The following is a 27,015-nucleotide window of genomic DNA, read 5'->3' as shown; positions in this document are numbered from 1 at the left end:
CACTGAGCCCCGAATCGGGCTCCCTGCTCAGCAGGGAGTCTGCTCCTCCCTCTGCCTCTCCCTCCTGCCAATGATCTCTCTCTCAAATAAATAAAAAAATCTTAAAAAAAAAAGCATCTCCAGGGGCGCCTGGGTGGCTCAGCAGGTTAAAGCCTCTGCCTTCAGACCAGGTCATGATCCCAGGGTCCTGGGATCGAGCCCTGCATCGGGCTCTCTGCTCAGTGCAGAGCCTGTTTCTCTCTCTCTCTCTCTCTGCCTGCCTCTCTGCCTACTTGTGTTCTCTGTCAAATAAATAAAATCTTTAGGGGAAAAAAAAAAAAAGCATCTCCAAACCAGAGGGCAAATCAATGGTAGGTGAAGCTCAAGGAAGAATGCATTATTAGGGAAGTCTAGCAAGTCCTCACCACCAGACAAAGGACACATCTGACGGGTCGTTAAAGCATACTTTAAAAACTGGCACAGGAGCACGGTAGGACCAGGAATTTTAACTGTCTGGATACTTGAAGGTGTTATAATTTACAGTCAAGGGAAGTGACAAGCTAAATGCCTTTTCCAATGTTACACAGCTAATAAGAGAAAATAATCAGAATCAAGGTCTTTTAGGCCAGTGCTATTTCCGCTCCACTGTTTTGATCAATAAGAACATAACTGTAATAAGCAATATAAGGAAATTTAACTAAAAAAAAAGACATTGAATAATCTTAACAGTGTAACTGCTATGAAAAAGAACTGGTGTTTTTAATTAGCTCCAAATTGACTATAAGCCTATGAAGAAACCATAAATGGGGCAAAGAGGCCAGTGAGGAACTAGGAAGCACTATCCACAGAGAGAAGAAGGGAAAAATAAAAAGGGTATATTTATCTTTTTATTTTTTTTTAAGATTTTTATTTATTTATTTGACAGACAGAGATCACAAGTAGGCAGAGAGGCAGGCAGAGAGAGAGGAGGAAGCAGGCTCCCCACTGAGCAGAGAGCCCGATGTGGGACTTGATCCCAGGACCCTGAGATCATGACCTGAGCCGAAGGCAGCAGCTTAACCCACTGAGCCACCCAGGTGCCCCAAGGGTATATTTATCTTAAAACAGGAGAAACTCTGTAGGAGAGGGCAGTTGGAAGGATAAGTCCATGCTAAGCTGATTGGGTCCTAGGAAGAGATGAAGGGCTGTCCTGTGTTGTGGTGAGCTGAATGGCGGCCCTCAGAAAGATGTATCCATGTTTTAATCCCCAGAATTTCTGAAGGACCTATCTGGAAAACTTAGCACATGGGACTAAGTTAAGGATCTTGAAATGGGGAGATCGCTAGTATTTTTTTTTTTTTAAAGATTTTATTTATTTGACAGACAGAGATCACAAGTAGGCAGAGAGGTAGGCAGAGAGAGAGAGAGAGGAGGAAGCAGGCTCCCTGCCGAGCAGAGAGCCCGATGCGGGGCTCGATCCTAGGACCCTGAGATCATGACCTGAGCCGAAGGCAGAGGCTTAACCCACTGAGCCACCCAGGTGCCCCGGAGATCGCTAGTATTACATGGGTAGGCCTTAAATCCGACGCGAGTATCCTTCTAAGACACAGACGCGCAGGCACAGAGAAGGCAAGGTGACAAGGGAAGCAGAGGCTGCAGTCATGTGGCTGTAAGCCAAAGGGGCCCGGAACCTGGCAGAGGCACGAGCGGGCAACCCTGCCACGACTCGCTTTTGAACTTCAGGCTTCCAGAACTGCCGGGGAATAAAGCCACTAAGTTTTGGGCTAATTTGTTGTAACAGCCCTACGAAATGAGTACATGAGCAGACTAGACATTAGATTTCTGTGCCAAACAGGGTAAATGTAAACATAAAATTAGATTATACACGGGGGCAGATTGGGGCACACATGAAATTACAAGCCCTTTATTATACCTGCCCAAAGTGTAACAATTTATCCTCCCAATTGGATGTTAAAAGAGTAGGATCTGGGAAAATGACTAAATACCTTTCTCATTTTAAGATTCCATATAGAGTAGTAACAGTTGACTTAAAATCAGCAAGTTATTATTCAATATTGAATACTGACTGTGGTAATAAAATCATACAGTAAGAAATTAAAAAGTCATTATCCTGTATAAAAATAGAGTGACAAACAGAAGGGTCTTAATTCATAAATGCTGTAATGGTGACTTCTTACTCAGAGCATCATACACATTTAAGATGAACATGAAAACAGGACAGGTCCGAGAGTAGATGGCTAAGTTTTGGTTCAGCATTATTTTAGACTCATCTAGACAACAGAAACTTTATAAAGAGGCAATTTGCAAAAGGTACACTTGTCCAGGAATTACTTTGCTTTCCAAATTTAACAGATGACTGCTTTGTGAAGATTTTGCTAAACAGCTAATATAAAAATGTGTCATTGGTTTTAAGCGGAGTTTATTCACATTTATTGAGATACACTTTGTGGAAAAAGAATAATGAAAGAAGATTTTGAAACATTCTTTTGAGGTGGTTTCATGGCCCAAGTTTATGTAATAAAACATCGGTAGTCAAACCGCTTTTAAAGATATAATGAAGTAACGGTTAATGACTTGCATCATCTGTTAAACAATTTTGGGGAGAATTATAAAATCCTAAATTCCCCTGGCTTCTTTAGAGCTTGGTATGAGTTTTAAAGTTAAGAAGTAAAAAGAAACAAAGAATGGCAATTAATAACTCTTAATATTTCATTAAAAAGACTCAGCAAAAAGGAGAGCTTACCTGTTCTGTTTCAAAGATGTCCCGAAGGTGCTCAAGACCAAGGCTTTTTAGGAACTGGCTGATATTCATGTCAAGACCCGCAACTAAAACAGACATATATTAAAGTTTTCAGAAAGCAGTTATCAATCTAAAGGAAGTGATAGTATTTATTTAAAGCCATGGCTCTCTGACACCCTTGGCCATACAGATGATTTTACAGAGCATAAAAGTCATCTAGAATACATCTATTTAATTCAGTCACCTCAGGTTAACTCTGAATTTGGTGGAGAAGTAAAAGCAGAGTTTATCTTATTGGCAGCATTTATATTTACTATAATATTATAAAGTTTAATCTAATGCTTTTAGTGAAATATTTAATAGCTTGGAATTAAAAAACTGAATTTACCAGTTATGATTTGTTTCCATTCCTTAAATGATCTCTTTTTTTTTCTGATATAATTTCAGTAATAAGACTCACTCAGTAGTTAAATACAATATGACGGTTAGAAATGGATATACTGGAATATACATAAGAACAATATAGATGTCAAGGTATTTATTCTCTGAAGATAGTTCTTATAAACTGGTGTGTATGTGAAAACTTACAGACAGGCTGTCTTTAAGACAGGTTTTCAATAATTACTGAGAAGTAAGTGAAATCTGTTCATTTAAAAAAATAAAAACGAGGGAGGCACCTGGGTGGCTCAGTTGATTGAACTCTTGATTTCAATTCAGGTCATGATCTCAGGGTCTTAGGATCGGGCTCTGTACTGGGCACGGAGCCTGCTTAGGATTCTCTCTCTCCCTCTCCCTCTCCTCCCTCCCCCACCCTCTCCCACCCAACCTGCCCCCCCCCCCAGGCTACTCTCTCTTTAAAAAAACAAAACACAAAACACCCCCATCAAAAACCAAATAAGCATTCTCGAGTACACTCGCCTTCTTCCTTCCTTTCTGCGCCCGCTGCCCCGTCCCCCGTGTTGGACGGTCCTCCTACTGCCAGTTCCGCTAAAGGGCCGGTGAGGTTATCGATGCTGCTGGCAGCAGACAGGCAGGAGGGGGTGGATGCTGGTGAGATCAGAGAGGCACTCACTACGGTGGCCTGAGGTTTAAAACAGGTAGGCAGGGCCTCCGGGGGCATGGCATCTATCAGCAAAGCTCTTATGTCATCAGCCTAAAAACAGTGAGACAAATAAACACACACACAAATACATTTTAAAATGGTAAAATTTTCCACTAAGGACCAAATGCTTCGTGAAATTTGTCTTTAGCGAGTGCTTCATTATTGCCCACTGGTTTTTGATCACTCCTTCCCCGACCTGCAACTCCAGAGAGCGCCAGCAGTTTCTGTAGGGGTCAGAACTTGAGTCCCTGTGTCGTTTTTAAAAATATTTCATCTTTTGAAGATCTAATGTTCACCCTGACTTTAGTTAATACTACTGTGTTATATAGTTGGAATTTGCTGAGAACAGATTTTCAGCAAAAATCTGTGTTCTTGACACACACACATTCACGTATATCAAAGTCAACCATGAAGGAGACATCTGAGAATGTAGACTACACTGATTTCTGGAAACGTTTATTAAACACTGAGTGAAACGTGCAGACACAGTTGTCCATACTGATGACACACGTATTCAAAGTGTAAGTTAATAAAGATGGGAATGAGTTTAAAAAGTTTCCTGTCTCGTTAAAAAACAGCCTGCTGCAGTACTGATGCAGTCTCTCCTTCTGAAGTTCTCATATTTACACCAGGTTTGCAGATGCCTCAATACTGACAATGACTTTTCTTCAGTTATTTAGTGCATGCTTAATAATTAAATGTCCAGTTATAATTTGGAAATGTTAGAAGGCCACCGCCTTAGTCTGGCTGGCTTATTCACACTGTCACAGCCCGTTAGGCCTAAGTGCTGTGAGACGACGTGGGAGTCTCCGAACACAGCCAGCCGTTAACTCCCTCCTCTGCGTGCACGCGCGCCACCAGAGGTGGCATCTGTCTCCCTCCCTTTAGATCGGGCAGCCCTGCAAGTTGCAGTGACCAAAACAATGTAGATGGAGTGGTGTCTGAGGCTTTTAAGGCCAGCTTTAAAATGACTGGCAGCTTCTACTTCTGCTCTCAGACGCATCGTCTCCATGCTATAAAGAAGTCCAGGTCAACTACAGAGGGAAGGGGGGCTCCGTGGAGAGACACCCTGGAGGATGAAGGGCGGCCTGAGACCTCGCAGCCTCGGCTGAGCTCCCAGCTGGATGGAAGTGTACGCACTGCAGAACTGGGTCGCAGAACTGGGTCGCGGAGCCACGGAACCCATGGAACCGGGGGCAACAGTCAGTCACTGTGGGAAGCCACTGACTTGGTTTCGGTTAAGCTACTAAGTGTTCTGAAGTGGTCTGTTACTCAGCAATAGATGTGTGAGACAGAATGTGGCTTGGGAAGGTACTTGTGGTTAAAAAATGATATATTATTGTGCATATCAATTTACGTTCCCATCTTCAAAGGCATACTATACGGCCTAGAAGGTAAATTTTCTTTGACTATCTCACTGCCTCAGGTACATCGGCTGCTCCTGAACAATATGCTAAATGTAGAAGGTCTAAGATACTTCACTCATGTAATTCTCTGAGGATACGTTCTAGATACGTGTTGTTTTCCCATGCAAGTTAAGCATGGCAGAAAGAATTAATTTAAGGCACTGCTTAGTTTGCCTTAACAGAGTTTTGAATTATCTAATATGCAAATAAAAAAAATTTCAGAAGGAAGGAAATTTGTCCTTACTGCTAAAGGTAAACCTGCTAAGCCCTGAAATTTAATGTCGTCTCGGAAAGCACAAATTTAAGGCAATACTAAATAATTCAGAATGAAGACTTACTGTTGCCAGATCTAAAGGTGTCTGACCTTCTTGGTTCTTCATAGTGGGATCCGCACCATGGGCCAGAAGTAGGGCACATAACTGGGTCCTTCCTTTTTGGGCTGCTTCATGAAGAGGAGTAAATGCCCACTTATCGGTGGCATTTACACACGTGTTGTATTTTATCAATAATGCTGCTATATCCACATGCTGAGAAAAAAACAAAGGTTGTGAAAGACCAAGAATGAGATTATCTGGTCAAGCTCCATCAGGTCTGCCTGCTGTTTTAACACTTCCTTCCCTATTTTCATCCTTAATGTACGTTTCTTCTATTAAAAAAAAAAAAAAACAAAACATACTTCTCCCACTCCTATATATTGGACCCCATCTTTTCTTGCCTCCAAAATCTCCATTCCGCAGTCATTACTGTTTTACCCTGTGATTCTTCATAGGTGCTTATAAAAGTTTTTATTTGGCCTTCTACCATAATCAGGTCTATCTTAAAAATGAACACAGAAAATGAAACTATGACCTGACTCCAAGCCTCCTCTCCAAGGTCTAGACTGCCTGAAACTTTTGAAAGAAGTGTTCTTATTTGCTTCTCTGATCTTCCTATTTCTCTTCTAACCCACTGCAATCTGATCTATTTATTGAAACATTTGTCTCAAAGAGTCTGTTTTCTCTTCAGCCCTTGGGGAAGTAATGTAACATAACAAAACAGCACTGTACAAAACTGAGTCTGCAATGTCCAAAATGACTTGTGGGTGGGGGAAATGCTAGCAGCAGATACATTAAAAGCTGGGTGTGGGGGCGCCTGGGTGGCTCAGTGGGTTAAGCCGCTGCCTTCGGCTCAGGTCATGATCTCAGGGTCCTGGGATCGAGTTCCGCTTCGGGCTCTCTGCTCAGCAGAGAGCCTGCTTCCCTCTCTCTCTCTCTGGCTGCCTCTCCATCTACTTGTGATTTCTCTCTGTCAAATTAATAAATAAAATCTTTAAAAAAAAAAAAAAAAGCTGGGTGTGATGTGATGAGATGCTGAACCATGATGGCCAGAGAAGAACGGAAAAGAAGAGCTAAAATCGAGAAACTGGAAAAAAAAAGGAAAGAAAAAAAGGAACAAGGAAAGAAAAAGGAAAAAACCCTGGATTTTAGAAAGACAGATTAACTGCAGAGAACGAAAGAGACAGAAAAGGCAAAGTTGACTGACTACCTTCCGTTTTTCAAAATTTGTCTAGAAGATTAAAAACCAAAGGGGAACCATTAACAGACTTTGAGTAGCAAAAGTTGAAGTGGGAATGAAACTATAAGAAAGTTAAGTTTCATTCTGAGTAAACAGTTTTTGAGGTAAAATATCGAAGTAATGCTGTTCTGTGAATGGTTTGACACAAAAGGCGGGAGCACAGACAAGGAGGGGCGCCATTTGTATGCTCCCCCGCGCTCTCACCTACTCACCCAACCACCAGACATGGCTGAGTACCACCAAGTGCCTGGCCCCTGGACTCCTGGGGGACTACAAAACAGAATACGGAGTTGACAGCTGTAGCTAGTTGATAAACTTGCTAAGAGAAGGAATACAGAAAGATAATTTTAAGCGGGGGGTGGGGGGGATATAAAGCTTTGAGAAAACAGTATTTGGAGAGAGGAGCGTGGAAGAGTCCTCAGAGGAGATAAAAGGGGTGATAAGAACTAAAGAACTGCGAGGGGTCAGGAGCACGTGAGACAATGTAGAAGCAAGTTTCGCGGAGAGCAGGTTCCCTCAAATAGTAAGTTCTATACAGCAAAAAGTTTCAGTTTCTTCCAAAAAGTCCTTATAAAGTAAGCTTAAAACAATGAATTATGCAACAGTAATATTAATTCGATGGTTGGGCTTTTGAGAATAATAAAAATAACTTTATTCTTATAAGCATATTTAAGGACGCTACTTTGGTTGCCACTAAAGTAGTTCTAAAATCCATTTCAACTCTAATATTCTATAATTTTGTGCAATTGTCCTATTTGTGTTCTTTATGGATACATTTCCTGGCATAGCTTGACCACTTCTGATAGTTAAGTCAGAAGCACATCATCTGTTAAGACTAGATATCTAACTCAAGCCGCTGCTCTACTGCAATATACTGAGTTATCAGAAGCTGACTTTCAAGAGAACAAGAAGAGACAGGGAAGGTAGAAACAGATATATCCCAAGATGAGATTTATGGCATGCTTCTTATTTTCTGTAAGAGAGTCTTTGCTCTCCCAAAGACAACACTCACCTTGAAAATAACAGATGCTTTTTTCTGAGGCAATATTCAAGTTTTTAAAATCTAATACTTATTAATTTCAGGAAAATAATTTCAAAAAATAAAGAGAAGAAAACTTACGATAGAGCCACCCTATGACCCAGCAACTGCACTACTGGGTATTTACCCCAAAGATACAGATGTAGTGAAAAGAAGGGCCATATGCACCCCAATGTTCATAGCAGCGATGGCCACAAGAGCCAAACTGTGGAAGATGCTGATGTCCTTCAACAGATGAATGGAAAAAGAAGGTGGGACGTACACAATGGGATTTTACTCAGCCATCAGAAAGGATGAATACCCAGCTTATGGATCAATATGGATGGGACTGGAGGCGATTATGGTAAGTGAAGTAATTCAAGCAGAGAAAGTCAATTATCATATAATCATACGAACGCTCATTTGTGGAACATAAGGAAAAGCATGGAGGACCTTAGGAGAAGGAAGGGAAAAATGGAGGGGGAGATGAACCATGAGAGACTTTGGATGCCGAGAAACAAACAGGGTTTTAGAGGAGAATGGGGTGGGGGAATGGGTGAGCCGGTGGTGGGTATTAAGGAGGGCATGTATTGCGTGGAGCACCGGGTGTTATACGCAAACAATGAATCATGGAACACTGCATCAAAACTAATGATGTTCTGTATGTTCTGTATGGTGACTAACATAATAAAAAAAAAAAAGAAAGAAAAGAATTTATGAGGAAAATATAAGTCAAATAACTTCTAAGGAAGCTCCCACATTGGCTTGACAAGATAAGAAAAAAAAAATGAATCAAAGGAGCACAATTATACTAGGGCTTTTGAGAAGAAGCTATGTTTTGTGATCTTGGGATTACGAATGATATACATCATTATAAAACTGATTCCAACACAAAAGATAAAAATAGGTACCAACTGTGGTATTCCATAAATTACTTAAAACAAAATAACCTCCCCCAAATTTATCTCCCTTATTTAAAGGTTATATATTGAAAAGAATAGCTCTTTTTGTTCAGTTAATCCAAAAGCATGGAATAGCTTCAAGCTTCTCCCCACTAAGGTTATAGGGCATTCACACAATGATTCAGATGATTAATTTTATTCTACTCTCATGTGTATTGGTAGAGTAGTATAATTTGGTAGACTAATTTGCATAGGCTTCCAAAATTAGATAGTCCAAGGAAAATTACGTGTGTGTAAAATGAATTGTATATATGTTATTTATTGTTCAACTTTCTTTATACTAAATTTATAGTTTATGCTTGGAGCAACCAATTACATGCTTGTTAAATCTACTGACAAACATCGGAAAGAGCAATAAACAGGAATGAGTAGATTACTACCAAAGTATGCTAACAACACACTTCTTCAGTCTTTAAAGAGCTACACCACTGGGACAAAAATAGTATCTGAAATTTAAGGCTGACAAATCCAATAAATAAGCTATTCCTCAGTTTATACCACTGAAAGAACAATATTGAACTGGAAGGTCTAGAAAAGGAACTGAACTCCGTTGGAATGGAGAGGCAATTTAACATGGTTTCAGAATCCAGCTGAAACACAGAACACTTTAACTGACAAATACTACCTAAAAAGACTATGAGGGCCCCAATTTAATTCTAGAAAGCTGGAATGTAAGGAGAAGAGAAATATGCTTGGGCTCCAATGAGAGCCATTTAGTTGTACAATGATGTTATGAAATCCCAGGATTATACCTTTTAGAAAAGGCACTGAAAAATGAAAGAGTCATGAGGTAACAGAAAATTACAGGCTTTGTGGTAAACAAATACCAATGTTTTATATGTACCGAATAACGAAAAAACTAACTGTTTGGTGTACATGTATATTAGATATATAAGACATTCTAATACAGAACACTCTCCTGACATCTGTAACTTTTATTTAAACTTCTTAGACTGTTCCTACAGTTGGAAAAACTGAGATGGCAAATCCTTTCTGTATAAAAACACTCACAGAGACACACACAGGCAGCAAACTGAGCTCTGTAGAGTAAAAAAGGTAAAATACAAGTCAAAGAATAATTACCAATAAATAATAGCTTAAGTAGCTTTATGTAATTTCACAGATATCTCACATGATTATTTCATCCCCAGGCTGCAAGTAACCGAAGCCAGTTAGTCTGTGTGTCTATCGCACACGGACACGGAGCTGCTCCAGCACACGGATTACTCGTAGGACCACTGGGTGGCGCCCAGCCATTATTCTGGCCAGTAGGATGGCTATGGGGAGCAAGTTATCTTTTTTTAAAAAAAATATTTTATTTATTTATTTGTCAGAGAGAAAGAGCATAAGCAGAGGAAGTAGCAGGCGGAGGGAGAGGGAGAAGCAGGCTTCCCGCTGAGTAAGGGAGGCCGATGCGGGGCTGGATCCCACGGCCCTGGGATCATGACCTGAGCTGAAGGCAGGTGCTTAATGACTGAGCCACCCAGGCGCCCCTGGGGGCAAGTTATCTTATAATAATAGTTACTATTATTATTATTATCTTATAATAATAACTATCATTATTATTATTACTTATAATATGGATTTTAGGCCAGAGGATGCACTTTCCACATACATGATCTTGTCTAATTATCACAACAACCCTGTAAAGAAGCTTTCAGCATCTGAGTCCTGCTAATGAGAAAACTGTGATCAGAAGGATTAAGGTACTGCTTGGAGACTGGGTTATCAAGTAGAAGCCTACAGATGAGATCGCAGATGCTCACAGCCCGAGTTCAGGTTTTTCCATTATACACAGCTACCCGCAGGTCTTGCCGGACTAAAACTCAAGTGTCATTTCCTGAAAAGTCAAAAATGGCGAAGCGTATCATATCAGGGAGAAGTCACGTACGTAGGGATTACTGGGTAACACTAGGCCCCAAACTACTCTGCAAACAGCTTTATTTTTAACTGAGAAGCTTTTATTTCACACCATAAAAATCTCCTCCATAAAACGGTTACTTCAGGACAGTGCACCACATACACCCTGCAGCCGGGCCAGTGCTAGGACGGCTGGATGAACACCACCCAACACAATGTAACTAGTGTTTTGCCACCTTAACAGAGAAATGAGGACCAGAGCCCTACCTTTTCATTATACTATCCAGCCAAGGCTTACTATGACATGAGTAAAAAAGGGACTTTTGAAAGACAGATTTATATATCTAGAGATATTAAAAATATTATTATATCTACCCTTTAGTTAAAAGAAGACAAAGTAGCTTTTAAAATTTTTATATTGTGGCTAACACTGGTCCTCATTTTAAATCTACTAATTGAGAATGAGATAAATACTGACTTGACATGATTACTGACAACGGATTACATGGTAGACAAATGGCATTAGATAAAATTATTTTTTAAAACCGAGATTCTCAACGGGGAGGGTGATCTTACCTACTGCCAGCTGGGAATCACTGTGTCACAGGGATGTTATGGGGCAGGGAGAGGGGAGAGGTAAGTGTTGTGCAGGGAAAACCCACGGCAACCAAAAAAGGTCAAGAACCAAAAAAGTAAGGGCTTTAGTGAGGAACACTTATGACTACTGAGTGAATAGTCATTGACTCACAGATATCTGATTTTTGAATTTGTAAAGTTTAATACCAGAAGGACTTTTAGTGACTCAAAAAACCCACCTAATACAATGAGGGGGAAAAAAAACCTACTATAAACACATTATCTAGCCTGTTACCATTCTGTGGTAGAAGGATGGTGTCAACCAGGTTGATTACAACCTCTATCACATGCTCCCTACACAGCCTGGAGAATTTTCTGTTCATTTTTACTTGGATAATTCGTTTCATTTACAAAGAGCTTAGCAGTAGGGATGTGATAATAAACACCGTAACATGGAAAGAGAGATGAAACAAAAGATGTCCATTATTTTTCTCACACGGAGTTAGGAGATGATGGTGAAGTAACTATGAAATGGAACAGTGGGCCTCTGTTCTGGACCCTGGTTGCACGGCACCTCCCTTCAGCTAAGCGCAAGGTAGCTTCAAGGCAACACAAAACAGAACAAGGTTGACCTGCATACTACATTACTGTTTAGCCACTGTGCGTTTATTTCTCTCATACTAGTCACCAAAGGACACACACACGTGTAAGTAACATCTCAACGCCTTTCCTATCAGGAGACTAGGAATTAAAAGGTAAACTACTTTTGAATTAAGTTTTATTTTCTCTGCTTTCTGTGACAGCAGTGAAGACGGAGGCAGTTAAAGACTGACCAGATAGAACTTATCTATGTGTAAAATGTATCGAAAAAACACACAGATCCATGTAGTCTACACAACAGATAGTGTAAGTCTTACTAGGTCGGGTCAAGAACTAATTCTATTGCCCACATCTATCCTTACTCCTTTGTAGATCTGTATGAAGTAAAAAGACTCTGCTTTGTGGCTCCTGGATGGTTCAGTGGGTTAAGCCTCTGCCTTCAGCTCAGGTCATGATCTCAGGGTCCTGGGATCGAGCCCCGCGTTGGGCTCTCTGCTCGGCAGGGAGCCTGCTTCTCCCTTCCCCTCTGCCTACCTCTCTGCCCACTTGTGATCTCTCTCTCTGTCAAATAAATAAATAAATCTTAAAAAAAAAAAAAGGCTCTGCTTTAAGTTCTACTGATCCCATCAGCTTTATAAACTCCTAACTGAAGAAGCAGCAGAGGGATTCGAGGGACAGAAGACAGAGAGAAGGATCATGCTACAAAGTGAAAATTAATCTCCAAATGACAGACAAGTAAAAAAAAAAAATCATATGTAACTGTATATGTAGTATGTTAGCAGTAAATATTTAGCATGTCTGGACCTCAGGAGAAATATATGCTGTACAGTGAAACTGGGCACCTTTTTTGAAGGAAGGTTAGAAGAAAATTCTACTAAATTTGAGAAGAGACAATCATCTTGGGAAAGGTAACTTTACTGCAGTTTCAAGATGATTTCAGTACTAATAATATATTTATTAAATCTGACAAGTTCTAATTAATTTATGTTACACTGGGAAATTTCCTGTCTGTCCAACTCAAATTGCACTGTTTGCCTTTCCTTAAAAGTATTCCCACAGACTGTCATCTCTCTGAAACACTGGTTTTTGCAGAGGGCTTAGGAGAAGATGAGGACATTCCTCATGGAGGCCAATGGAGAAGAGTAAGAGAATATGAAATCACAATGATTAGTTTTTACTTATAGCTTGTTAGGCTTCTGCAAATCCAGAAACTGTCCTCATCAATATGATTCCAACTGTGAGGTCCCTGGTATGTATGATCCATCATCTATGGGGTTTTATAGTTGAACCGGGAGTAAGTGAATGAACAGAAAAGCACATGGACATTTATCCTGTGTGATTGTTCCTGCGTGATTTAGGGCTAAGTGGGCCTTGGTGATTTTTGGACAGTCAGTTTCAACAAATGTCATCAAGACACCGCAGTACCCTCCTCTTGCTCTCGCGGCTGATGATTCCAGTTACAGTGCTTTGAGAATGGCTCTGGACGTCCACTGCAGGCCTTCAGTGAGACAATCAAATACTGTGAAACCACATGTACCAACGGCTCAACCGTTTACTTGGCTATTTTTAAGATTCTGATGATAAACAAAAGCAAGCATAACTTCCATGCCCACAAACAAACAGCCTCCTTAATTTTATAGTTTCTAAAATCTACTTGGGGGAGAGTTAAGATCTATTACCTCTATCAGTAACTACTCAATGAGCAGCCGTTACATATCTATTCCCGTGCTAGAGAATGTGAGAAGAGCAGAGAGCTGTGAGAGCATGGCCCTTGGCCAAAGCATAGTTAAGCATGGGAAGGCTGGAAACACTCTGAATAGTAAGATTCAAATCGTGCTACATTATGCTGTGGTTATGTATCTACTTACTTCCTGCACAGTATGCATTTGATAAAATAGTAAATGTCAGGGAAGTTTTCCAGACTGGAACTTTAGCATGCTCACCCCGTAGGACGCTGCATTATGAAGAGGAATTAGACCACCTTTGTCTTGGGCATTAACGTCTGCTCCATGCTCCAGAAGATACTCAGCTACTTCCAGATTATTGTAGCCTGCTATTAGAGTGAAAAAGGCAAACATGTTAGACTAAGAAAATATATCAATATTTGTATCTATGTCTATAAAGAATGACCAGAAAAATGTTAGGATTATAGATACTTTTTGCTTTAAAAGCTAATACTCCTCTCACATAACTAAGAGCCTTTACAATTAGAAATTATATAAAATGATGTCAATCAAAAGCATTTTACTATTTCTGCTCAGCATTTCTTTCATCTTCTGGTAAACTGTATCAGCTGTCCAAGAACAGCCAATGGGCCTTGGATGAGCCACTGACACTTACCTGCCAGGTGCAGAGGGGTTGAGTTCCTGCCCTGGGTGTCTCTGCAGTTGATGTTCTCCGGGGTACACAGCTTCTGCACTCTTGCCAGGCAGCCTTTCTTGGCAGCATCCAACAAGGCAGCATCGCCTCTCAGCAAGTCCTGGATATCTGTGTCTCCCTCTTTTACCAAATCTAATGGTGTATTTCCATCCCGGTTCTTTTTGGTTGGATCTGCTCCGTGCTAAAACAACAACAATAAGACAAAAGAGACCAACAAAACCAAATGGGGTTTGTATTTTCTATAGTTATCTTTTCTAAGGTTTATTTTTAACTTCATCTTCACTCACCCAAGGAAAGAGATCTATTTTATACGCATTTGGGGCGGGGGGTGGGGGAGGCCTTATCTGATACCATAAAAGTGGTGGGACAAGAATTCTATTTATGTTTAACCCCCGTAAGTTTTTCTCTAGTTAAAAAAAAGAGAGACAAAAAACAATATGTCTGATTATTTTTTCACATCTTTTAATTTAAAAAAACACAAAACCATTAAGTTAGTTTAATAAAACTACCAGTTTCTACTATTTCATTTATATCCCCCAAATTTATATGCATAATTTTGTCTAAAGATTACTTTATATTTTAATACCAATCTAATATTAAGGTTCTTGTAAGATATATGTTTAATAATGAGCAATGAGTTTGTTAATAATAAAACAGCTGCTAAGAAAAAAAATCAATGTTGATTAAAACTCTTGTTTCTCCTAGTACAATGTTTTCTCACATTAGTATCATAAGTACTGGATAAGCAGTGCAAACTAATGCAACTCTTTCCAAAACCTACCCTGATGAACTGTGATGAACTGAACTTAATCAAATCAGTTCAGAAAGGCACTTCAGACACTACTCAAAGCTATGTAAGTATCATACCACACTTAAATATCCCCCTAAAATAGAAAATGGAAGCAGTCTTTATAGCACTTCTTATACTTAATAATTTACTGTGATGTAATTTTACATGCTAACCAAAAAATAAATATAATTACTTTATATTTTATAATTTTTAAAATTACATACTTTTAAAAGGAGCTTGCAGATTTCATATTTTCCTTTAGCTGCTGCTTCATGCAGAGGGGTAAATTTCCATAAGTCCGCCACATTGACAGAAGCCCCATGCCTTACTAAAAGCTCAGCTACCTCATAGTGTCCATATGAACAAGCATTATGTAGGGGCACCAAGCCACTAAACAAAAGAAAATTATTTTAAAGACATATAACAGATCTTTGTGTTAAAATGATACTTATAATAAAAATAACATAATTCTTCTACAGCAGTGACTATACTGAACACTCACTTCAAAAGAAAGAATTCTCCTCTGGTCTTGAAGATATAGCATCCATTTCCAAATAGGAATTAACAATTTCAAAAACATCCCTTTCAATATAAGGATTTTTTCCCTAGTTTCTTGGTGATGGATAGAAATTTCACAGCCATCCTATGCTTAAAACACATACAGATACACCCATAGAAAAGCTCCATCACAATACTTTAAAGTCAGGTTTCATCAATATTAAGAGCAACACTACAAAGTGACTTCAGGAATAATCTAATCAGGAATTGGCTTTTAATCAACTCAGCTTTTCTTCCATTTGGGTTTTCCTAATGAAAACTGTATGCTTATAAAATATACAATGCAATTTAACTAGTTTATTTAGGCAAGTTTTACCTTTTGTCTTTGGTTTTTATTTCTTAATTCCTATTAATTCAGTAGTGGTTTCTATGCATAGATTTAAATATTTAAGTGTCATACAGTGAAAACTCAAAAAGCCAAATGATACAGAAACTTCAGTATTCAGTAAGGGAGACAGTGACACCAACCATAAACTCCAGCCCGATGAGAAAAATCTAGCTGCCTCAACTTATGAGCAAACTAGTTTGAGATAACTCTGAGCTCTGGTTGGAAGGCAGCTGGCAATTGGAAAAAGATAGAAAGGGATTCCTATAAAAAAAGAGTGAATCAAAAGGACAAGCTTAAGTTGCACTTAAAACATGACAAAAACAAGGTATCAAATGTCTTTTTACTTAGGATCAGTTTTTTTTTTTTTTTTTAATGTTTTGAGACCAAAAATACTGAGTGCTAACTAAAATGGGCAATGGAGGGATGTCTGGGTGGCTCAGTCACTTGGGTCGCTGCCTTTGGCTCAGGTCCCGCATCGGGCTCCTTGCTCAGCAGGGAGCTTGTTTCTCTCCCTACCTCTGCCTGCCACTCTGCCTGCTTGAGCTCTCTTGCTCTCTCTCTATCTCTCTATCTGACAAATAAATAAATAAAATCTTAATAAATAAATAAACAAATAAAATAAAAATAAAATGGGCAATGGAAACTGGTTGCTCTCCAGAGTGCTACAACACTTGGAAAGAGCTGGTGCTATTATTACTAAATATTCAAGTCTGAAGTGCCCGTTTTAAAAGATAAATAAATCCGTAATGGTTAACTGAAGTCTAAATTGTATGGTTTAATTCCACTCTGATATGTAATTGCACAGAAAAGTGCTTGCTTATTTCTATTTTGAGATGATATGAAATTAACTCAGAATACGGAAGCTCATTTCAGTTAACACTTCCTTCTCGCATTTTTAAACAGCTGCCGTGACTGCTTTAAACTCTGTCTAGATAAATTAAAATAATTTAGTAAACTAATATAAAAAGTATAGAATATCTGAATTAGTGAAAATAAAATTATACATCTATTAATACCAATGACTTTGGGATGGATGGCTTCTTTTGGGAAGAGAGCATACATTTTAAATAGCAAAAAAGAAGAAAGGACGAACAATAAATTACAAACTGTATAAACACATTCACGCGATGCAGTAAAATACTATCACAGGCATTAAAAAGATGAGATGGACAATTAAGTACTGATACGGAAAGGCATTCGAGATACACTCCTGGGTGAGAAAGCAAGTTGCAGAGTAGGCTACGTGGAAGGGCGTCATCCTTTAAGTTAAAAACAAGCACTGCCACTGCAAGAGCATCTGAACTTTTAGAAAAATCTGGAGGATTATCACAAAGTGTTCACGTAATCTTCAGAAGGTGGGGTGATAGGGATTTTCATTTGCTATACTGTACATTTCTATTACATGCCTTAAATTTTAAAAAACACGTATTACTTTTTTAAGAGTGAAAAAAATATCTAGGACTTCAAAAAATAGTTGTAAAAAATTCGCAAGTCCCAAACACTAAATTCTAACACATACCCTTTGTCTTTGGCGTGGACATCGGCACCGTGGTGTAGAAGGTACTCGACGACAGACACGCGATTGTAGCCTGCCGCAAAGTGTAAAGGGGTAGAATGCCGGCCCTCCAGATCTCTGCAGTTCACATTCTGAGGGCTGCAAAGTTGCTTTAATGACACACACACACACACACACACAAACACAAAAAGAACATTAATATTTATTCCCATGTTTTGCTCCAAAATACTGCAGGCATCCTGGATAAGCTGTTATTTCCTAATGAATATTTATTTCTAAAGATTAGATAATGCAAGTGATGTTTAAAAATCAGCACTCTGCTTGGCTTCACAGTGTCTACAAATATTTTTACAGCTTACAGAGCAATTTCATCTTTTTTTTTTTTTTTTTAACATTTCCTGGCCAAAATCCTCATCAAAGAGAAAAACTCATAATAAAGCAAGACTCTCCATGGCAAATGATGCCTTCGTCTTTCATCTTCGTAAGGCTCTCTTCCCCGAGACTGTCTGCCCAGCGCATCTGCCTGTACCAGCACGCTGTCTGCCATGTTTCCCTCAAGGAGGACCGACCCTGGCTGACTGCAGAACTACCCAGAGGTCTTGTCTCCACTGATGTGGCAAGCAAAACGCCGCCAGAAAGATCACATGAATTCTGCCTGGGCCACCCACTTGGTCCCCTGACCCGCTCCAGGAAAGCCATGTGGTCATCAGTGCTTCCCCCGATCTCTGGGAGATGTCTGTCGGCCGCTGCGAGTCAAACTGATTCCAATCATGCTCTCGTTTTTCGTCTTTCATCTCCTCGTGAATGCGAGTGTGTCAGCACAAGCTCGATTCCGTCTGCTTGCTTATACAGCAGCGGGAAGCAAAGTAGGGACCGGCAGGTTGCACCACTGGCAGTGACAGATGAATTTTAATAATACATCAATAATAATTCACAATTTATAAAGAACCTCATATTCTTTCAGCGAGAGAACTATTATCTATCTGTGAAGTTGGTCATTATCTCCATCTTACAGATAAAATAGACCAATGCTCAGAGAGTGCTAAGCAGCCTGTCCTTTCACAGAGCTGGTAAGGTAAAGGTACAATAAAGGCTCAAACTTGGTTTTCCCTATTCATATTCTTTTGATCTTTCTGCTACATGCTTGCTTCCTTTCCTAACTGCCCTCATTCGGGGAAGTGATGCAAAGAAAGGTAATGGAAAGAATAGTCAAAAAACCCAGAGAAAACAGGTAGGATGGCTGGGCTTTCCAGGCATCTGATAATCTTGCTGCCACTCTTGCCACTGTAATGAGCTATTATTACATAAAAACCAAAAGCCTGGGAGGCACCTGTTTCTACTGACTTCCTGAGTCGGGGCTTTCCCATCGGTAGGGTAAGAGCAGGACTCGGCAGGTGGCACAGTGCACACAGGCTGGAGAGCTGGGTCGCAGGGAGAGCCTACAGTCTCACCAGCTCTACGTGGAAAAGCCCTGACTCTAGAATCTCAAGAGCCACTGTCATCTGGCCAGGTCAAATATCTTACCCTTTAGCGATAAGTGAGTCTACATTATAGAATCAAAAACCAAAATGAAATAGAAGTGAATAAATTAATACATAAAACTAGAAAGCACATGGGGCGCCTGGGTGGCTCAGTGGATTAAGCCGCTGCCTTCGGCTCAGGTCATGGTCTCAGGGTCCTGGGATCGAGCCCCGCATCGGGCTCTCTGCTCAGCGGGGAGCCTGCTTCCGCTTCTCTCTCTGCCTAGCTCTCTGCCTACTTGTGATCTCTCTCTGTCAAATAAATAAATAAAATCTTTAAAAAAAAAAAAAAACTAGAAAGCACAAAAATTGTTAGTAAACACCTTCTACTGGTGGCTTACATGATTAAAGCTGCTTCTTGCTGCTGCTGGGTTTTCTTCAGGCTCTTACAGTCTAACTTTTTTTTTTCCCCCCCGCAGAGAATATCAGCAAAACAGGAATGTGGTATGGAATGACACACAACTCATTTTGCCAGGTTACAAAAATAAAAGCCCGTTCTGCTTAAGAAACATTCACTTTTTAGTATTTGGAAGTTCTTTATTCCCTGTTCAATTTCAATTTCCTTTTGAATGCCAAAGCAAATTTACATTCTTCCTACCTGATTTTCATAATTTCAAATACTTTACTCAGCAAACAGCCTTTTCTTCTAATTCCTAATAATTTAATACTCTCTGAAGCCTCTAGGGAAGGAAATTTACCATGCTTAATTCTCACTTAATTTGTACTTTGCTTTTCTTCTGCCACTTCCATTCCGTTCATAAAATTATAGTCGGCCTTTATTGTGAAGGCCGACTGTAGAACTGGGAGGTGTGACACAAATGCTTTTTTAGGAAACTTGAAAGCTAGAGATTTGCCTATCAGTACATACAAAACACATGGAATTAAAAACTACAAATTAAGAAAATACTAAGCTATTAATTTAATGATCATGGGTACATGTAGCAAGGCTGGTGAGATTATCATGCCATGATGTAGAAAAGAAGTCCTGATCACTTTTATACGTAAAGATTTCCTTTTATTAGCATATATTTCAAATGACAAAAAGTATATGTAATTTTATTTAAGGAAAAAAGTATACAGTTTTAGATCTAAGAGAACTTTAAAATTTCTCCCCAGTGGCTATTACAACTGAAGTTTACTGTTTTTCTTTAAATAACAGATGTTCTTATAAGATGGAAGAGATGTTAGAAGTGGCCACATATTGAAATTAAAAAAAAAATTCTAGGTAACACAGCTTGAAAGAGTTTACTGTATTTTCTTTCTTTTCTTCTTCTTCTTTTTCTTTTAAGATTTTATTTATTTGAGAGAGAAAGACTATGAACAGGGGGAAGGGCAGAGGCAGAGGGACAGGCAGACTTCCCACTGAGCGGGAAGACCAGTAAGGGAAGATTATTTGGTGAATGGAGACTGAGATTAAGGGATAAGATCTAAGCTATGGATTGTTCTTTGTTTTCAGATAAGAAAAAAGTACCTCCTTGTTTCAATTCATATCTATCTCATCCTAAGCTACATTTTTTTTTTTTTTTTAGATTTTATTTATTTATTTGACAAAGAGAGATCACGAGTAGGCAGAGAGGCAGGCAGAGAGAGAGAGAGAGGAGGAAGCAGAGCCCGATGCGAGACTCGATCCCAGGACCCCAAGATCATGACCTGAGCCGAAGGCAGCGGCTTAACCCACTGAGCCACCCAGGCGCCCCTAAGCTACATTTAAATAAATTCCAAGGGGTGTCTGGGTGGCTCAGTGGGTTAAAGACTCTGCCTTCAGCTCAGGTCATGATTCCACAGTCCTGGGATGGTGTTCCACATCGGGCTCAGCAAGGAGCCTGCTTCCCCCACCTCGCTCTCTCTGCCTGCCACTCTGCCTACGTGTGATCTCTGCCTGTCAAATAAACAAACAAACAAATAAATAAATCTTTAAAAATAAATAAATAAATTCAAAGACACGCAAATCCTTCTCCATCCCTACTATTCTAGTCTTCAAATTTTCTGGCCCACACTTGGCCTTTCTTCAAAAAAGAAAAAAAGAAAGAAATAAAGACAGACAAACTCTAAGACCAATGCCTAAATAAAAACAAAACCCCTATCTCTTCCTATCTTCATCCCTATCTTAATCCCTACATAAGTGATTGCAGACAGGAAGTATCTGTTCTTAAAAAGGATATTTAGTATCAGAATATCATTTTATATCTGAAAAAAATTACATCTATAATTTAATGTTTATGTATAATTTAATGTTATTTGTGGTTTCTGTGCCACAAATAAAGGCTGTTAAAATTTTCCTGGCAAGCAGAGTTACATAGAAAAGAAAATCCAGGAGCACCTGGGTGGCTCAGTTGGTTAAGCGTCTGCCTTCAGCGTGGGTCATGATCCTGGAGTCCTGGGATCAGGCCCCTCATCAGGCTCCCTGCTCAGCGGGGAATCTGCTTCTTCTGCTGCCCCTCACCTCCACTGTGCTCGTCCTCTCATTTTCTTTTACTCTCTCTCAAATAAATAAAAAGAAAAAAAGAAAAAGAACTTTCTTTCTTAAATAAAAAAAAAAGGAAGAAAATCCATCTTTGGTATTTAAGTTAATTCCGAATGAATGCAGGATCATAGAGCAATTTCCTAGAGCAACAGTGAGAATCTCTTAGAAAAGTTGAAGAAATATTGTTTCGAACTTTATTGTGTAATATATTACCGGGCTCGAACTAGCTTAGACATTTATGAATGTGGCTACAAATAACACTTTCATTAATACCAGCAGAAGTAAAAGAGCTTTCATAGACCCAGAAGGAAAGTAGCTAAAGCAGTTTAATGGATATAATAAAGCATATACTAGGCCAACCTCGTGGCGCAACGGTAATAAAGCACATACTAGAAAATCCTTCCTGGTTAAAGAGCTCTCCTGTTTATGGATCTACTTTGTTCATCCCTTTTATTATTTGGATTTGAATAGTTTCACTTAGGAACTTAAAATGAATTGGTTAGCAAAGTTTCAACGGCGCTACCCAAGATTCTAAAAGCACTGATTTACCTTCACAGTTTCCAAGTCTCCAGCTTTAGATGCCTCTAGGAGTCGATAGTCAACATCAGAAGTGCGTATAGGTGTACTTTCTGAATAAAGGAGAGGAAAGGTTACTCCTGTTGGCTTTTAAGGAATCACAGAATTAAGAAGGGAAAATTATTTGGTGAATGGAAAGAGAGATTAAGGGGTAAGAAATTCCTGAGATCTAAGCTATGGATTCTTCTTTGTTTTCAGTTAAGAAAAAGTACCTTCTTGTTTCAATTTATAACTATCTCATCCTAAGCTACATTTAAATAAATTCAAAGGCACACAATCCTCCTCCATCCCTACTATTCAAGTCTTCAAATTTTCTGGCCAACACTTGGCAAAAGGGAATAAAGAAACATAAGAGCACGATATCAAAAACATCTTTATGATACTTTGGTCTTACAAATGCGGTGGCAAAGCTTTACCATAGATTTTGTTGTGTAAGTCGAGGGAAGGCACTCAACTTTTAGGACTTAATGTTCAGCTTTTTTCTTTTTGGCCTCGACTTCCTCAATATAAACAGAGGGACTACTCCCCAAATCAGTGGTCTCAGAAAATATAATCAGTGTACAAAAGGGCTTACTAAATACAGAAATTTCTTTAATTCACATTTATTGAATGGCTTCAGAGAAATGCAGTTAAAAATGTCTGTACAATTGGGAGGTGTGACACAAATGCTAAATAGACTATAATCAGATGAGGCTGCTAGATGTAGAAGTATGAGGCTAACAAATGAAGTGTTTCGATTAATACAATATAAACAAACCAAAAACTCATTATACATTGGCTCAAATTTAAAAATTTTCAAAGGAAACAACATATGTCACTCAAAATATGTTTGCGGACGTTATGGATGGCCTTTATAACGCACATTCATGTAACCCAAAAGGAGTGAAGTCCAGGAGACTTGGATTTTGACTAGTACTGGTGACAACAGACAAATCATTTAATAGATTAGCTTTTGCTCCTATAAACTAAGTGTTGGTTTTCCTTAAATCTTCTTTGGATTTAAGACTACATTATCTTATGATCAAAGACGCCTTTCTTGAGTCCACTATCTACATGGGAAGATCAAGTGATGCTATGAAAAGGTTTTAGATTTCAGAAGAAATACTTTGGCTCTTTCCAGTCTAAAGTGCTTCATTCAGGAGAGTGGCTTTTACAGAATTGGTTATGAGAACTCCTCCATAAAATAGAAACTGTGTTTATTTAGTCATGATAATACGTAGCAGATAAAATGCCAAGATTAAAGCGAGGAGAGAGTATTTCATATGATGAAGTATCTTTTTGAAACATCAATAAATGTTTTCCTTCAGAAGAGAGTTCATTATTTGTTAGTCTGTGGAGCTGTGGAGGAAAGAAATCAGGTCCTGCTCATCTTCATGTTCCTTTTCACAGAGAACATTCAGAAAGCATTTGCTGAACTGACTTCCATGCTAGTCTGTACTGGGGTCAGTGTGTTTGGCCCGTCACTGCTCTTTCTTTGGCTGCCTTTATTCTGTTCTTTCTGGTCTAATTTGCCTCCATTCTTGCTGCGCATGCCACCGCTGCATTTATGGGTGAGAAAGTCCATGTGTATATTATGTCTCTGTGACAGTGATTCTGGCAGTTGGGAAAATGCACTGAAACATCCTTTGGATATCTCTAGGTAATAGTTTTAATTTATCATTTCAACAAAATAAAATGACAATTGTTGATATATATGGAGTTGGACCTTTGGATATTTTCAGATTCTAGCATCTGAGGGATACAAATAAGGCTAAATGTTTTAGTTCTATGAACTATTTGAAACTGGCACACTGGTCTTGATACAGACTACTTGCAAATGGTATAATTTTACAATCAAGCAAAAATTTTTATGCAAATACAAGAATGCTTCTGAGAACTATGGAGAAATCCCTACTCCTACTCAAAGAGTCGAAAGCAGTTATTTAAAGATATTGATTAATTACTATACAAATTATAGAGTTTTGCATCCATTATAAATCCTGAACAGGCTTAGAACAGATTCATTTTTAGAAACAATGTGAACAAAGTATTAGCTGAAAGGATATATAGACACCCCAGGAACTTTGTACAAAGAGGTGCAGAATTAAAAGAAGGACATAAAAATGAAGTTAAAAGGGAACATAAGTAAAAGAAGAGTAGCTGATACACAAAGTACTACATTAGTAAAAAGTGTAAGAAAAGTACTATATTAGTAAAAACTGTAAGAAAAGAATTCAGAATGCTTTAACTTTTAAATTCTTTTATAAGCAACGCTGGCTTTTGTAGAATATGAAATTAAAGATTTTACCTCGAGTCAAAGGTTAAAGATGAGCTTCTAATTTTTTCTCCTATTCTCTTCTGCTCACCGGAATACGGAAAGGAGAAAGGAGACGAAAAAGGAGAGGAGGAAGGACAGGAAGCAGGGGAGGGGAGGAGAGGGGAGGGGAGGGGAGGGCAGGGGAGGGGAGGGGAAGGAATGGGAAAGGGAGAAGGAAAGGAAAAGGAAGGGAAGGGGAGGGAAGACAAGGAACCCCAAACCTAAAGTTTCAAAGGCTGGAAGGCAGTTGTTATTTGTGTAAAACAATTATTTTATTATTGTTATTTTTTAATCCCCTCAGACTGGCCGTTGACTGGACTGGCAATAGGCCACACTGGCTTATTTCAATGTGCAAATGTAAACGGGGATTTCGGTGTTTCACTTGGCTCTCACATATCCTTACCGCTATAAATGACTGGGTGAAAATAATGGGATAACCATATTGGAATACAGTCAGAATTATTTCATGCCAAGGTCAAGCCTAAAATTGCTGTTTAAGAGAACTGTGATGCTGGAAATAGTCTTTATCTGTTAATATAGTAGCCACTAGTCATGTGGACAGAGCAGATATAGAGAAAGCATCTCTGGAGAAAAAGGTCAAATCTTCTGAAAGGATGTTTTAAAATGCTGGTTTATAAAAAGTTGCTATCTGATGTTAATTCTTATGTAAATACTGCCAAGAGTTTACAATTCAAACTCCATTAATGTAAACTACTAATGCAACTACTGACCTCAGAGCAGGAAGCACAGGTCTTTAAATGTGGGTCTTAAACCTGTTATCAACAGGTGTATTTAAATGCATCTTTAAAATGTTACCCGGAACAGAACACCAGTAACTTAATATACATCCTATATGACTGCTGCATTTTTTTTCCCTAAGAAAACAAAATGTTTATTATTTTGATGTAAGAGAGCTAAGGCTATTTAGATGTTGCCAGACTTTTTTGTCCGTGACCCACAATAAAACACAGTAGGTTAAACCACCTTCAATTCCCAATATCTGGCTGTGTCTTTCCTACAGAAATGGCTACTTCGTATGCCCAACCTAACATACTTTATGTTGGGACTCAATACACAAAGTGAATACACATACACATATGTATATATAAACACATAAAATCAAACATTCTGATACTAATACATCTGTATGTGTGTACGCATGTGTGCATACACATATAAATGTATATATCTGATAAAAAAAAGTTGTGTAAACCCACATTTATCCTAATTCTGTGTCATAATTAAATCTCTTCATGGCTGTATTTTGCTTTAGAAAGACAGAAGTTACATTGGCCATTTCAAAAATTGAACTCTGATATTTTCTACTCTGTTCTATTTTTTATAATGTTGGTTACAACTCACTAAATTGATTTTACAGATCACTACTGGGATACAACTCCCAGCCTGAAAATGACTGCTGCATTCTTTAGGGAGTCATTACACATATAACTTGGGATGGATGAGTCAATGTAGGTAAAATCAGAAAGTTCAGCTAGTACACAGACCACAGACTATAGATACACAAGTTTCTCATAGAAATATTAGTTTAAAAAATTATATCTTTTTCCAAACAACAACAAAAAAAACAATTCCTACTTTCAAAACCTTTCTAAGGGCAACATTTTATCATACAATTCTACTATTTGTACTGTTTTTCCAGATCAATAAAGAATATTAAGAATTAAATCCAAAAGTTCTGGCATGTCCTATGTTACACATTTAATTACCTGTATAATGTTTTATATTCCAAACAAACTTTTAAGAAGAATTACCAAAATAATTGAATAAAATATTTCATTTGTGATTCAGTATTTAATTTCATCTTTTACCAGAAGTCATATATTCTAATTACACTGAATTAGAAGGCATTTAAAAAGCATTAATGGGGCGCCTGGGTGGCTCAGTGGGTTAAGCCGCTGCCTTCGGCTCAGGTCATGATCTCAGGGTCCTGGGATCGGGTCCCGCATCGGGCTCTCTGCTCAGTGGGGAGCCTGCTTCCTCCTCTCTCTCTGCCTGCCTCTCTGCCTACTTGTGATCTCTCTCTGTCAAATAAATAAATAAAATCTTTAAAAAAAAAAAAATAAAAAAATAAAAAGCATTAATGGATCTAATCTGCTTAATTTATTCAATCCTTTCTTCTCCATTTTGTCAATTATCTCTAAAATTATGCATAATATTATTAGAAATTTTGATGTGATAGCTGTTTGCCTGATTTATGGCTACAAATTATAAAATCTAACTTAAAATCCAATGCTAAATGGTTCCTGGTAAAGTGTAAAAAAAATTTAGAATGTTTTAATAAAAATCCCACTTTTTTAGAAATTATATTAGAATTTACTGAGAAGGCTGAAAGAGTTCTTAATCAAAGCAGGATACTATCTCCTCTGTAAGTAAATGTTCTATTGCTCCACTGGAACAGGAAGTTAAATGTTTTTCATACTTCAAGCTTGCAATCCTGTAATAGGAAATTTCATTCCTCTAGATCTTTTCAATTTTGATGTAAAAGTGTTCTAGACAGGGCTTACTTCAAATGTCTCTAGATCACCATTTAAGACTGAAGAAGAATGATACAAAAAAAAAAAAAAAAAAAAAGAATGATACTATCTACGAATGAGCTGGCATGAGGAAAGTAAATCCCAATTAATAGCTTTTAAAACATTGCAGATATTCTGATTCAGCTCTAACAATACATATATGAGCTCCACAAGCCTAGACCTATTTCAGAATATAGTTGGGATTCTCAGCTGTGCTATATTTTTGCAGGGCTCTTGAGAAATTTGTGGGGCTTATT

The 27,015-nt window shown here is 38.6% G+C and overlaps 2 protein-coding genes across 2 annotated transcripts in view; one reads left to right on the top strand and one right to left on the bottom strand.

The window, feature by feature from the left end:
* DUSP4 (dual specificity phosphatase 4) overlaps positions 1-27,015 on the top strand; it is a 277,349-nt gene that overhangs the window by 47,215 nt on the left and 203,119 nt on the right. The window lies entirely within an intron of this gene.
* Positions 1-27,015, bottom strand: part of TNKS (tankyrase) — a 209,908-nt gene that overhangs the window by 22,869 nt on the left and 160,024 nt on the right. Inside the window, exons 13-20 of the mRNA XM_059156236.1 lie at positions 21,902-21,981; positions 17,372-17,517; positions 15,191-15,356; positions 14,138-14,357; positions 13,741-13,850; positions 5,566-5,754; positions 3,632-3,872; positions 2,723-2,805 (exon numbers count right to left, since the gene is read on the bottom strand). Coding sequence (XP_059012219.1) covers positions 2,723-2,805; positions 3,632-3,872; positions 5,566-5,754; positions 13,741-13,850; positions 14,138-14,357; positions 15,191-15,356; positions 17,372-17,517; positions 21,902-21,981 — 1,235 coding nt within the window. The remainder of the gene's footprint in view (positions 1-2,722; positions 2,806-3,631; positions 3,873-5,565; positions 5,755-13,740; positions 13,851-14,137; positions 14,358-15,190; positions 15,357-17,371; positions 17,518-21,901; positions 21,982-27,015) is intronic.

This window comes from Mustela lutreola, chromosome 18 (genome assembly GCF_030435805.1).
Source record: "Mustela lutreola isolate mMusLut2 chromosome 18, mMusLut2.pri, whole genome shotgun sequence".
NCBI lineage: Eukaryota > Metazoa > Chordata > Mammalia > Carnivora > Mustelidae > Mustela > Mustela lutreola.
The sequence above is the reverse complement of the archived record's forward strand: the minus strand, read 5'-3'. Positions and strand labels throughout refer to the sequence as shown.